General features: G+C 50.8%; 2 protein-coding genes across 6 annotated transcripts in view; one reads left to right on the plus strand and one right to left on the minus strand.

Annotated features, from left to right (window-relative positions):
* Nucleotides 1-14,320, minus strand: part of TCP11 (t-complex 11) — a 132,202-nt gene that overhangs the window by 84,942 nt on the left and 32,940 nt on the right. The window lies entirely within an intron of this gene.
* The window catches only part of SCUBE3 (signal peptide, CUB domain and EGF like domain containing 3), a 37,344-nt gene continuing 28,077 nt past the window's right edge, over nt 5,054-14,320 (plus strand). Inside the window, exon 1 of one of the 5 annotated variants that reach the window (XM_074348534.1) lies at nt 5,054-5,971. In XM_074348534.1, the coding sequence (XP_074204635.1) occupies nt 5,887-5,971 (85 nt within the window). In that variant the 5' untranslated portion in view covers nt 5,054-5,886. The remainder of the gene's footprint in view (nt 5,972-14,320) is intronic. The other 4 variants (XM_074348532.1, XM_074348535.1, XM_074348533.1 and 1 more) reach the window with 4 other exon arrangements.

A 14,320-nucleotide genomic window follows, 5' to 3' on the forward strand; every position in this document is an offset into this window, starting at 1 on the left:
TCAGTGTTGATGCCAATTGGCAGGTTGGAGATTTTTGTTTCCTTTATGGAAGGAGCCAGGGAGCAGGTGGGGAGGAAGCAGGTGGCAAAGTGATTCAGGTGTGGGGGTGGGCAGGGAGGAAGGGCTGGGAGGACACTGGGATGAGGGGCCAAGAGGGCTGCCCAAGTAGAGAGGCTGAAACAGGTGTGGGCAGCTCAGACCAGGCTACACCCCTAGCCCACCAAGTCCCGGCAGGACTGCCAGTGGACCTTTCCATAAAGACAAAACCAAGGGCCCTGGAACAAGGTACTCCCAGAATCCCAAGGCCAGAACAGACTTTGAGAGAGAGTGTTACTTCCAATCTTCTGTTTATATGGCCAACCTGCTCCTCAGCCATCCTGGACAGGTGGGAAACAAGGACTGACCAGGGTCAACCCATCCACTGACCTAGTATGATCCTCCCCACTCCTTTCTTCTATTTCTTTTATTGTTGTTCGATTCTTTTCTCTCTCTCTCTCTCCATCAATCAGATTTTTGTTTATATTTCTATCTCGTCCATCTCTTTCTTTTTAAGTGCCATCAAGATTCAGCTCAAATCCCTCCTAATGTCCACAGAGTCTTCTTGGATGATCAACTTTTGTTTCCTCTGACTTTCTCTCACCTTCTCTGTCTAAATCGCTTGATGTTGCATTTGGATACTGTTTTGCATATACAAATCTTGCCCTCCTAGCAAGACTCAGGGCGTTTGGGGGATTTGCCTTGTGATGCGAATGGCTCTGGAATCATATACTGGTGCTGGTATACCTCTTTGATCAGGGACCACATTTTCTATTTCTTTTGTACACTCTAGAGGGCCTATGACAGTGTGTTGGGAGGAGGATATGAGATAAGTACCATATGCCACTTGATAGGATTCCTAACTGATCAAATCATCAGGAAAAGAGAACTGGAAGAGGGGGACTGGCAGCTCGGGGTACAGGCTAAGGAGCACTGATCCAGGAGTCAGAAGTCAGGGGAGACATGGATTCTGCTTTGAGCTTTGTCTCTTAAATATGTTGTATGACTGAGGGCAGTCTCTTGACCTCTTGTCATCAAAGGTGATGGCTAAAGTCCTCTGAAATTCTACTCCTGTATGAGCCTCCCGAGCAAGGGTACTGCCCTACTACCTCTTGTATGTGAAGGGGCTGGTCTGTGACCCTCACACCACTTGGGGCTGGTCTGCTCCAAATCATTAAACTGTAATAGTAGCAATAATGTGGATTCAGAGGAGGCAGAATGGAGGACAGAGGAGGCATATATATTTCAGAGTCAGGCCTGGGCCCCGAGTCCTGGCTTTGCCTCTTCTTAGTCGGTCATCCATGCAGGTTGACCTACTTTAGCCTCAGTTTTCCCATCAACAAAATGAGGCTAACAATTCTTGCCTGCTAGGCTTATGGTGGAGGGCCTGGGACAGTGCCTGGAACAGAGAAGAGCACTGAGTAGATGGTAGTTGGTGCACTCTGATGTGTGTCTCAGAGTGTCTGTGCCTTCTTCAGGCAGGGGAGGAGGTGCAAGGTGGTAGGGATAGAGGGATTCCAGAGCTACCCTACCAGGTAGGTCCGTGGCCTTCCGCTTTCCCATTTGGAAGTGCTGCTGACAAGGACAGTGTGCTTGAACGCATGGCATTTTGGGAACCTTCTCAGTAGGATTGTGTGACAGACAGGAACCTATGGAGGGTGGTGAGAATCAAGACTAGCTGGCTGCACTCACACCCAGCTGCATTAAAGTCTAGTCTGGGACAAGACTGTTCCTTCCCAGGCACTACTATACCTTTGCTATCCAATACTTGTGGCCTTTGTTCCTTCTGAAAAGTGGTAGAAAAAACAACAATAGCCACCACCTATTGAATGTCTACTATGTACCAAGGGTTTTCCATTCATGATCTCATTTAATTTAACACCATGACCCTATGAGTCAGGTGTTTTTATTCCCTTTGACAGAAGAGAAAAATAAAGCTTACTGAGATCGAGTAACTGACCTGGGTCAGACAGCTGAAATACAAACTGCAGGTTTATTTCACTCTAGAGTCCCTAGAGTTAGACAGTGATGTCCACCTCACCTATGAGGTTGTATGAGCACACCTTTCTTTATTCTACATGAGGAAGCTGAGGCTCAAGAGAGATGAAATAACTCACCCAAAATAGATAGATGGCTGGGAAATGCTTGGCCCAACACTGACCTTGGAGTAGTCTAGTTTCAAGGTGTACCTGTTCTCCATTACTACTACTAGATAGTCACTGGACTTATTTTAGAGATGGGGAAGCTGAGGAGCAGAGACAAAAAGCAAAGGCTCATGGAAGGAGACCTGGCAGGGGAGGTGAATTCCCTGAATGTGGCAGTGCTCTGGCAGAAGTATCCTTAGATGCAGGATCAGAACCAAGATATATCAAGGGAGAGGGTATAGCTCAAGTGGTAGAATACATGCTTAGCATGCATAAGGTCCTGGGTTCAATCCCCAGTACCTCCTCTAAAAATAAATAAATCTAATTATCTCCCCACACACCCCACCCTGTGAAAATAAAATGAATAATACTATAATAAATAAATAAAATACTTGAAAAAAAAAAAAAAGAACCAAGATATATCAGCTATGGGTCCCCCAGCCCCATCTTCTCCTTAGACATTCGCAGGAGAAATTAGAATGAAATGAATGTCAGAGGTATCCCTGAAGGAAAGTAAAGTCTAAAAGCAAACTGCAGCCTGAGAGGTGAGCGTGGGAGGCCCAGAGAACCCAGGAACATTCTGCCCCTGCCGGTTAGGGTAAGGCATATGCTGCTGCTTTTGTAGTAGCACTTGCAAGTGCCACCTCATTATTCCTTCCTTGTTGTCTTCCTCAGTCATTTTTCAGTTGTGAGTCCCTGCAGAAGTGGACAGGGCAGAGGACAATGTGACCGGCACCCCAGTGCACAATACCCTGGTGATATAAGACCTGTTTCTGCTCCTATAGAATTCCCTGAACGGCCAGGGATGGGTGGAACTAGATTGGATGAGGGGAGCAGGGCAGGGAACTGCCTCTTCTGCCCAGATGTAGAGAAAGCTCACCTTCCTAGAGAAGCAGAGGAAATGAACGGAAGAAAATGAAAAAAAAAATAAGAAGAAAGAAACTAGAGTAAAAGACACTGACCCTCCCAGAGATATAGTAGTTAAGATGGGGCAACCCATTCTCCCTCCCAAGTCAGGCACTGTCATACTTAGGAAATCATGCTGACTTGGAGAGAAGGTCGGAGATAACCTATTAATCTGCCCATACAGAATCTCCTACATGACCACCTCACCTGTGGTTTAGACGGTGGGCTGGAGCCCTCCTCCCTCGGGACCCAGAGGAGCTTACACCAGTGTCCAAAGCAAGGCAGAGACAAAGCAAGGACTGTGCAATCTCCCTTCCCTGCCTTGGGGGGCTAATCAGCCCTCTGTGCCCCCATGTAGATCAGGTACTGTCTGGCAACCTCCAATTGTTTTTCTTTTTTTCTTTTTAAACCACTCTCCTGTTTGGGGCAGAGAGGATGGCGTGTTTGCACTTGTCCTCCAGCCCTACACATAATTGGTGGCAGCAGGCAAAGCTGCTTCAAGGGGAGAGGTTTACAAATGGAATGAAGGAGGGAGGGATCCTAGAGTGACAGGACTGAAAGGGACCTCAGAGATCATCTGACCCAAACTTTCATGGCCTCCACACCATTTCCACGATCCAAGTGCCCCCATCCCAACCATCATCTTTCATGTCATGCAGAGGTTCTCAAACTCTCCTTCCCCAGGCTTCCTAAGGGCACTGTCTCCTTCCCACCACTGAGCTAACCCACCCTCTTATTTTCTAGATGAGGACACTGAGGCCCATTAAGGTGTGACTTGCCCAAAGGTAATTGTCATCCCAGGATAGAGTGCAGACAAGAAACCCAAATACCTGAATCTGTTTGCATCCTCCTACTCAATCCCTAGGGAAAGAAGGGCTCAGTTCTTCTCCCTAGGGGTTAAGGAAGCCTTTGACAAAGTCCACTAGCTGATGAGGGCTGCTAGTGTCAAGGGTCTAAGAACTGAGTTATTTTCAGGGAGATACTGGTCATTGTTCCTTCCTCCTTGGTACCCTGAGGGCTCTGTGAGGTTAGTCTAGGTTCGAACGGTCTTTTCCCTGAAGAAGATTTGCTCTGAAGAATAAGTAACTGCGCAGGGCCTGGCAGTCTCATTCTGACCAAAGCTCCATACTCCAAAGCTCTTACCACCTTTCAAGAGGTCTTTCCTCTTTCCCCTGGGATGTAAAGAAAGAAGATGCAGAGCTGGTAAATGCACCAGGAGGCATTGTCCATGGTTCAGGGACACTGCTCTTTGGCAAACGTTGCCCTTAGTTTTAAAAATATCATGTATCTTTCCTTTTCTGCCCGTGCAAGTTGGAAGGATGAAGGCTTAAGAATGTTCTGGTCAGGACCACATCTTGAAGGTGGTAGGTCAGGTTTGGAGGAGAATGCTGTGCTTACCTTTGGGTCTTTGTGTTCACACACATAGGCAGGTTTCTATGGGTTAGCTTTTGCCCATGTGTTGAGCGCATGAGAGTTTTATACATGAGCTCAGGTCTATAGGGATAGGGTGCTCAGCGAGCTATCTCCAACGCCTTAACTGCAAGGGAGTCTGCCCTGGAGCTGGCAGTTTCAGCTGAGGGAAGGATACTTTCTTCTTGGTCCTCAATTAAAGTGTACTCAGCACTAGAAATGAAGATTGAGTCCAGAGAGGGGAATGGGGGGAGAGTGTGTAAGAGTTGGGAGGGTGTAACTCGGCCCGTTGTCTGAGCCGCTCTCAGTTTTTCGAGGTCCTGTGTGGCTGTCTCCCGCGTATCGGGCCGTGGCGGCGGGCATGCCTGAGTGCCCGTGCGATCCGGTCCTCCCCGGCCTCCCCGACACCCTTCGCTCTCTTTGTCTCCTCTCGTAAACCTGCGTGCAAACCTGCGTCGCACGGCCCTCATCGCGTGCGAGCGCGGGGGCGCACCCTAGCTCCCCAACTCTTTCCTCCAGGCTCTCCTCTCTAGGACGAGCCGAAGCCGGGTGCTATTTGGTCTGGAGCGGAGCAGGGCTTGCATTGATCCATTGATTGTGCGCGGTTTGCGCCTGACCTCCTTGCTCCCGGGGAAGCCGTCTCCATGGAGACCGGGCCCGCTCCCCCAGCGCCGGATTGTAAATTCCTGCAGGCAGCGGCCCGGCAGCCTGGGGAGGGGGCAGCCGCGCCCGGGCGCGCAGGGGGAGCGGCCGCCGCGCCGAGGCCCCATTTGAAAGAAAAAAGGGCACGAAAAAGGAGGTGGTGGTGCTGGAGGAGGAGGTGGGGGGAGGAGGAAGAAAACGAAAAGGAGCGAGGAGAGGAGGAGAAAGAGGAGGAGGAGGAGAAAGGAGAAGAAAAAGAGACGGAGCCTGAGAGACGGAGAAAGAGCGAGAGAAGAAGAAAGAGAGGCAGAAAGGGCGTGTTTCTGGCTCCGCGTTTCCCCTCCCCTTTCTCAGGTCCCTCGCTCGGGCTCTGCGCGCTCTCCGGCTGCAGCTCTCTCCCGGCGAAGCTGGGAATTGGGTGGGATTATACGGAGCAGCCCCGCCGCCGCCGCTAGCGGAGCCGGGCTTGGAGAGGGCGGGGGTTCCCCTCCGTCAGCGGCGCCGGGCGCCCCCAGCCTAGTCACACGCTCCGCCTAGCTCTCCCCGGCGTCGGGCCGGGAGAAGCCGGCAGCATCGGGAGCCTCCTGCCGAGGGCGCCGCGGTCCGCGGTACGCGCCCGCAGCCCCCGGCCCGGCCCCGGCAGGGCGCCCCCTCCCCTCCCCCCTCCGGCGCGCGGGGGCTTGGCCCGCTTCCGCCCTCCACGGGCTGCGAGACCGGCCCCGGCTGCCGGCCACCCGTAGCTCCAGCCATGGGCTCCGGGCGCGTGCCCGGACTCTGCCTGCTTGTCCTGCTGGTCCACGCCCGCGCCGCCCAGCACAGCAAAGCCTTGCAAGGTAAGGAAGGAGGCGCGCGCGGCCGCGGGGCTGCCTGGGCTGCGGGGCCCGAAGGCGGGGGCGCGATTTCCGAGGGGCAGGGCAGGTGCTGGGAAGCGTGCTGCTGTCAGGACCTGGCACTGTGTACCCGCACTCCACGGCGGGGGACCTGACCTCTGGGCGCTGCGCCCCAGGCGAAAGGCTGGACGGGCCAGGCGCCGCATGGATGAGTGGGAAGTTTGGGAGGTCCTAGGCTGAAGTGACCACGCATCTCAGAATTCTGCCAGACTTCACTGCCACCCCAGCATCTTCAAAAGACTTCTTGTCCTCCAAAAGTACGAGAGGGAATCTTCCCTTCTCTCAAACGTTGCCAGAAACTTAAGTTCTGGCCTGGAGAGACTGAAAGAATGAAAACTTTTTCAGCCATGCCATATATTTCTTCCCCTCACCCCCAAACCTCCTCAGAGTTAGACAGAAATTTCGAAGTTCTTGTCTTATCAGAAGGAAAATGGTCAAGAAAAATAGGGTCTTCTATGGAAAACCAGAAAACCAGCTCGTTTCTCACTGAATGGTAGAGGGCTGAAGAAGAGAAGAATATTTCTTTGACGCTGGTCTCGGCAAGAATGTCCCGTTTCTGCCTCTTTAGGGGGAAATCTCTTTCGTCTTGCATGGCTTTCATTTCTTATCATAATATTTATTTATTAAAGCCTCGGGTTTCCAATTCCATTTAAATCCAGGTCAGAATTGTATTAAAATAACAAAGTAAAATTCCAGGCTGGGGAGCTCTGACAGATCCCTCTAGGAATTAGAGACACAGAGGCCCTCCTGCCCCTACCCCTGACCCCAGGCTCACTGCCTGGCCAGTCCCAAGGCTGTGCTGGCAGAAACTAGGCTGGTGGGCTACAGTTCTCTTGGGGACAGTCTCCCCTCCCCCTTGACCTTCTGCTGCACCCTTCCCCCATCGTGTCCTCACCCAGGAAAAGATTTATATGGACAAAAAGAAAATTCCTCCTGGCAAAGCTTTGCCCAGGAGAATATGATTCTGCCTATTGTCCTGGGGGCTCCTTGAAGCCAAGTTGGGGTGTGGAGGTGACTGGGCCAGAACTGAAAGTTGAACTTGGGAGCTGGGGAAACCTGAGTCTCTGGCAGTCAGGTCGCTGTGTCCCAGGGCCTGAGCTCTTGACTCTTAAGCTGCTCTGTGCCCTGGATAGGCTCGCATTCTCTTAAAGGAAGGTGCTATTATCAGTGCCATCCTCTTCTCCCCAAACACTGCCTCTTCAACTACTCCCTCCCTCTCAAACTTGTCCTTTAACAGAACCAAAACACTAGAGACCCTTGGCTGTCAAATATCAGAGCCCACCCCCACCCCTTCCAAACTCCCTTTTCTCTAGTCCTGGTTCCAGACAGCCTGCTACCACTGCCACCCCCAGCCTGGGAGCAGCCCCTCTCCCACTGTGGATTTGCTTGTGTTTTCATAAACAAAGCTGGCTTTTGTAGTACATTCTGACTTACTCATAACATGGAATTAGCTAGGGAGTTTAGTCTGAAGGAAGGAACAGATTTCATGTAGTAATCTAGAGACAAGATAAGGGCCTCTTTCAAGTTGGAGCCAGTGTCTGCAGTGGCCTTCTAATACTGAGGGCATAAGGGGGAGCACACAGTATATTTAAAGGCGTTCTTGGAGCAGATGGAGACTCCTAGAAGAGACAGGTGCCATCAAGCCAAGGCTTTCAAGCCTGGGGGATCAGCCTATCCTTCAGCAACAGAAGGACTCAGAATCTCTTCAAGGCACTTCAGGGACTCCCTCTTTCATTTCATCCTGCTGGTGCTGTGGGAAATACAGCCAGAGTGGAGGCCCCTGCCCTCAAGGAACTTACAGACTAGTTTTATCCACCGCTTATCTCACATTTGGGCCACACTTGTTCTGACTGGGCTGAAATTAGCTTTGCATCTTCCTTCTGGTCTTAACTCAGCATAGATTCCAAGCCTGTCATTTCAGCTACCTTTAAACCCCACTATTCAGGAAATTTATCAACCTGGTCTGCTGGAGATTGTCTAACAACAGGTTTGCTAGGTTAGAGGGATGACTCTGGTCCCAAATCTGCAGGCCAATGTTGCAGGAAGGACAAGTACTGACCGAGCAAGGCAGCCTTACCCATAGACGGTGCTGTGGACATCCCTTGCTCCCAAACATATCTCCAAGATATCACCAGTGCCAGAAGGTGTGTTTTTAATGCCACATGCTTCTAAATTAAGCTCTAGCAGGTCTTTAAAATACAGATACTCTTGGCAAGTATCTTGCACAGAGTTACTGTACCTCAAGGGATATCTGGGCCCCTGTCCCTTTTCTCCAGAGATTCGCAGGGTGGTGGGGGGGAAGGGGGGAAACAAAGTGGTGTGAAATGGAGAGGAGGGGATGGACAAGGCAGGGAGCCCTGAGTATGCAGGTGAATATGTGAATGTGTGAGTGTGTGTGTGTGTGTGTGTGTGTGTGAGACAGAGAGGTTCACACAGTCACCCACAGGTGACATAGCTGGGTGTATGTGTTTATTGTGACTTAGCTGTTAAGCATGTGTACAGATGTTTTAATGTCTTTGAGAACTGTGTGTGGATGAGTGAGTGGGTAAGCTTTTGTGACAGCGAATGAGTGAGCATGAGGATACATGGTTTTGAGTGTTTTTCAAGTGTCTGTCTGTGTATTTTAAAGTAGACAGACTGGATAACCAGGATAATTGTTAACTTAAAAGCATTAATTTGCTTTGCTTTGGGGGGGGGGGTGCAACAGTGGTTAAAAAGACCTAATCCTTGCATAGGGCTCAGGTTACAGCTGAATGAAAAGGTCTCCTGGCCTCCTGGGGAAAACTTGTCCCCAGGGCGGGCAGGGAAAGCCAGCCTGGCAGTTTAGTTTACCTGGTTGTTTTCTCCTCTCATTAGGGATAGAATTTTGATAAAGTCATGTATTTAGAGTTTCCCAGTAACACCATCCCTGGGACTGAGCGCGTTCATCTGGCAGCAAACAGTGTCTCTCTGTCTTGGTGTGTCTCTCCGGGTCTCTGTCTGGGTGTATGTGTGTCTCTCTCTTTCTTTCCCCCACCCCTCTCTTCCTCTTTAATGTGGCTGTTTCCTCTCCTCCCCGCTTCCCTGGACTCCTGTGGCCAGCTCTTACAGTGAGGGGACTGTTCCTCCTAACCCCTCCCTCCAAAATATGAAATGAAAACCATAACCGTGTCAGCGGGTGAGGGTGGCCCCGTGGGCAGCCGGCTGTGCCCGTGCCCGTCCAGGCCACGCTGGGGAGAGAAAGGGAGAGGCAGCCCTCTCTCTTGGAGCCTGACCCTCAATCAGTTCCCTTTAAGCCTGACTCCCACCCCTCATTTTTCTAGAAGGGTGGAGAAGGGGGGTGGACTGCTTAGAAATTCCTCAGGAATCCCTTTGACCTCTCTTCTCTCAGTGACATGTTAGGGAAGGGGTCGGGGGGAGAGCCCAGAGCCAAGGGAGAACTTTTCCACTTCTTACCCCTCATCTCCTGAGTCTCTGCAGGGTGGAATGAGAGAGAGGACTAGAAGACACCAAGGCCAGAACTACTACAGGCAGAGAAAGAAGAAAATTATCAGCAACCCCTAAATAAGATTGTTTCCTGAAACCTTCAGGAATCTGAGAGCATGAGAACCGGTTTGAGATGTGAGCGTCTGGGACCTGTTGTAAAAGGAGCCAGCCCTGGGTGTGAGTTTGAGAATGCTAGGTGTGCACTCACTGGGGCGTGTGAGCGTGCATGTGCATGATTCAGGGGTGTGTGTGTATGTGTGTGTGTGAGCATGCATGTGCATGATTCAGGGTGTGTGTGTGTGTGTGTGTGTGTGTGTGTGTGTGTGTAGTGCTCTGGTGAGAGGAAAAAGGAAGCGGGCAACGTGCATTTTATTTTCATTGGAGAAGTAAAGAAGTGGAATGGCTTGGTCCCATGCCTTGAACTGAACGTGGGGGAAGGGAACAGATGGATTCAGACCCTCTTGAGAAGACAGAGGTAAAGGAACTTGCTGCCTGCACTAACCCCAGTCCCTGCCCCCGGCTCTGGTCCCCGCGTGTTAGGGTGTGGGCCTCCTTTGACGTCCCGCACCCCTAGCACATGACCGCTTGTAAGAAAGAGTCCCTGTCAGGGCTGGAAACTGCAGAGCTACTCTGAGGCTGGCAGTGCCCGCAAGAGGCCCAGACCTGGGGACAGCTTCTTCAGGCTCAGTTACTAGACAGGAGTCTGGAAACAGAGGGACTGCTGGTCCTTGGAGGAAAGTGATACAACTGCCAACCCAGGGATGTTTGAGGGGTAGGGAGCTAGTCGCCTGGGCTAAGAGGGGATGTGGACTTTCTCCTCACCCCTTTTGCCCTTCTGTCACCAGACAGGCTGCTGTCTTCTTTTCACACCCACATAACGCCAGCCCCAAATGCCATGGGGTGGGGAGGATGGTACCAGCGGGTTTAGGTAAATGCGGAGCCTGAGGAATGCAGCCTCTGAGGAAATAACTGAAATCCTCTTCCTCACTCACATATGGGCTAGAGTTTAAGTAGGGTCCCTTTCAGCTCTGAGATTCTGCACATCTCTTCGAAATCCTTCCTGCTGAAAGTAGAAAACACTATTGCAAGCCCCAGTCCTGCAGCCGGGTCTCCCCAGGCTGCTCGCCTGAATCTCATGCCCTTTGCTCCCTGGGCCCAGCTTCAATGTTCCCTGCCCAGGTCTACAGCATGTGGCTACTCTTCCTTTCTTCCCTACCCCAGTTTCCTGGAGTCCATGTACCTGATAGTTCTTACTGTACCCTTAAGTGGGGTATTTCCTCCTGGAAACAGCCCCTGCAGAATAAGTGTGTGTGTGAATGTGTGTGTATCCAGCAACTTTGGGGAATTTTTGTGTTCTGAGAACTGAATACTATCTGGGCAAGGCCCGAGGGCCCCAGTTCTTGGTCCTACACCATACATTCTCAGTTCCAGGACTAGCACTCTGTATTCTGCTCCAGCCTAGACATCTCCCCTTTTCAGACCAAGGCACTGTTTTGTAGTTGCCATTGGATTTTGCAGTTCGGCCCTACAGACAAAATGATGACCCTTAAATAGGGTGCTGTGGCCCTCACTCTTACCTATGGTTTCCCTGTGGCTGTGACCACAGCCCTAGACAGCTGTGGGGTTTGGATTTCAGAGCCCTAAGCCTGGGGCTGTCTGCATCTGGTCACTGATGGTAACAAGCTAGGGACAGACCTGGGCAAGAGCTGCTGGGCTGGAGAGAAGAGAGAAGATCCACAATAAGGAAACATCTAAGGACTTCCTGGGTGAGGGTGGAGTGTCAGGATATGTGGGCATGGGGGGGCTGGGAGAAGGGGGGCGCTGAAAAGGTAGACCCTGGGGAGCAGGTTTACAGAGAGGACGTTTTTACAAGTTTCTAATTATATTTATTTGGAGTTTTCCTCTGGCGGTTTGAAGCTGTTAACAGCAGGAACCTGTATCCCTGGTGTTTGTTTTTGTTTCTAACCAGCTGCTTGGCCCAGCATAGTGAATCCAAGGGCAGGAGACACCTGCCCACTGCTGCATTGCCCACCCCTTCCTCCCTGCAACTCTGTCTGCTCCCACCATGTGGAGCCACCCTCCTTCCCTGCCCACACCCAGCCCTGCTCTCCTCCCTGCTGCTCCCATGCCCAAAGCCTCAGAGCATCTGCATGCCTCCTGTTGACTTCCTACCAGGAACATCCAAATGTCAGTTCCAGGCTATTCCATGGTTGGGCACTGGATGCTTGCTTCATGCTGAACTAAGCACTGAGTTGGGGTGGGAGAGGCACAAGGACAACTAAGGCATGGATTTCTCCCTCAAGTGTTTATAAAGGACAATGTATAGTGAGAGAACACTGGACTGTGAGTCAGAAAACCTGGCTCCTGGCTCTGCACTCGGCCATTTTCTCTTTCCCAAGATACCCTCTCTGGGCTTGTTCCTCATCTATACGGTAAGAGATAGGACCATTTAAGGACCAAATGAAATAACCCACATAAAAGAGCTCTGCATACTTAAGGGAATTAAATGTCATCTGCCACCATCATTTTTTATCTTGTTATTTCTTCCACCAATTTGGAGAGAGAAAATTGATTATCATGAAACTGGAACGTGCCTGACTCCCTGCCTCTATCTCTCTCATGTTCTGTTCTTTACTCCCTTGTATCCTACCCATCCTCTAAAGACCTCTGACTCAGGGTTGTTGGTTTAGTCCACACTGAAACGGAGAAAACTCTTACCTATTTAGGGATCCATTCAATGAGCAAGGAGCTGGACTGGGGATAAGGTAGGACTTCAAAGAGTAACTCATCAGGCTCCCTGGTGGGTGATGAAGCCATCAGGTCCATCCTGGCTCCTCCCCAGTCACCAAGCACCAACTGCTCTTCCTGGCTCTTCATTTGAGCAGGCTAAGCTTATATAAGAGGGAAGCGTACTTTTTAAAAAAGAAGACAGTACTCTGTCTCCATCTGTGTGGTTTCCTGGACTCTCTCCAGGCCAAGGATGGGTCTAGGCTCCAGCTGAGGTCACAGCACAGTTCCTAACTGGGAAGACAGCCTGAGAAGCTGAAGCTGGGAAGCCAGGCTCCACCAGTTTCTCTAGTTGATCTAGAGGTAGAGCAGATGCGCACACACACAGGTCCATGTATGTGCACATGCTGCAGACTGGGGTGTCATGGCCAAAGCTTGAGCTGGTTCTACTTTGGATGTTACTTGGATGTGGGAGGCAACTTGGAGGAAAGGATACAGGAACCACCAGCAGCAGCAAAGAAAAACTGGCCCTGTTCCACTTGAGTGGCCCCTGGTGCCCTGTCACCAGGTGTTAGCACTGAGGCTGGAGAACATCTGTCAGACAAGGATGCTCTGAAGAGATGCCTGAGTAGCCCCAGATAACATCTGAAAACCCTGAGATCCTGTGGATTCTATAGGATTCACAAGGAATCCTATCCTAGATTTGCTGGTCCCAGCCCCTTCTGGCTTCAGCATGACCAAAGAGACACCTTCAAGTGAGTATCTTCCCTCCTCTGAATTTCTTATTTCCCTATCCTTAAAACTAAACTTCTTGGGACTGCCCTCCACCCAGAACAGCTGTGAGGTTACAGGACAGTAAAGAAGTGACCTTTTTCTCTGCAGTAACACAGAACAGAGAGGCTGCCACAATATGGACCTCATCCACTCACCCACCAAACCATCTATCCCTCCATCCACTCATCTGTTTAGCAAATATTTACTAAATGCTTTCAGTACATTAGTCTGTCTTGTTCACTGCTGAATGCCCAGTGCCTAGCACAGTGCTTGGCATGTTGCAAATGCTCAATAACTACTTGTTGAATGGTTGAGTGAATATGCTCAATTCTCTTATAGCCGCTCTATAGGTTTCAAAGATTTGGAACCTGTGGCCCCAGGGAGCTTACGGCTTCAGCAGGAAGATAATACACAGAAACCAAAAGTTAAATAGTGTTGCAGGGTAGCATATAAGAGGCATCACAAAATAGTCATGGGGATTGGTCAGGCGATCAGAGAACCTGACAGTCAAAGCCTCCAGAGTTAAGAGAAAGAGTAGATTAGAGAAGGCTGCAGCGGTCAAAGGTAGCTTCCCAGCAGAGGCACTTGAACTGGGTCCTCAATGACAGATGAGGTTTGAAGGCATTTCTGGAGAGCAAAATAGAGGAATGAGGTAGACACAGTAGACATCCTGGACTAACCTGGCTGAGGCAAGAAGGATGCCACAGCCCTGTGGGTGCATTAGGATGCCAAGCAAGCTGCTTTGGACCTCCTCCTTGGGCCCAGCAGATTTGCCCACAATTCCCCCCACCCACTGTGAGCAGTAAGGTAACTACTGTGATAACATAAAGGTAGGGCAGACTACCTACAGGCAGCTGCTTATTGGCAGCCTAAACTCCTGCTCATTGCTACTTGTTATTCCAGAGCTGGACCTGGGCAAAATTTTAAAGTAGATGAAGTGTTTCCTTGGGGGTCCTCCTGCTCCCCTTTGGGGGTACACTTCCTCATCCTCAGAAGGGAATCTTAGACTGCCTGTGGTATAATAATCCACCCTCTCTAGTCTGTCCTCTAACCCTTTATCCCCCACCCCATCCCACCCTTCCTCCCAACATTAGCAGAGTTTATGGAGTGCTCTGCTAAGTACTGAAGCAAATCCAGAAGCAAGGTCAGATGATGCTGGGAAAAGCTACTGTAGTTACAGACCTGTGCTTTCATGCCAGAAGAGGGAGAGACAGGGAGGCCCTGGCTCACCTGTGGTATCTTTGCAGACTCCATTCTCCCCCAATTCAGCTTTTGATCCAGCCCAGTGCCTGGGGTGGGGGTAAAGGCAAAAAATGATAGTCTTCA

This window comes from Camelus bactrianus, chromosome 20 (genome assembly GCF_048773025.1).
Source record: "Camelus bactrianus isolate YW-2024 breed Bactrian camel chromosome 20, ASM4877302v1, whole genome shotgun sequence".
Classification (NCBI taxonomy): Eukaryota; Metazoa; Chordata; class Mammalia; order Artiodactyla; family Camelidae; genus Camelus; species Camelus bactrianus.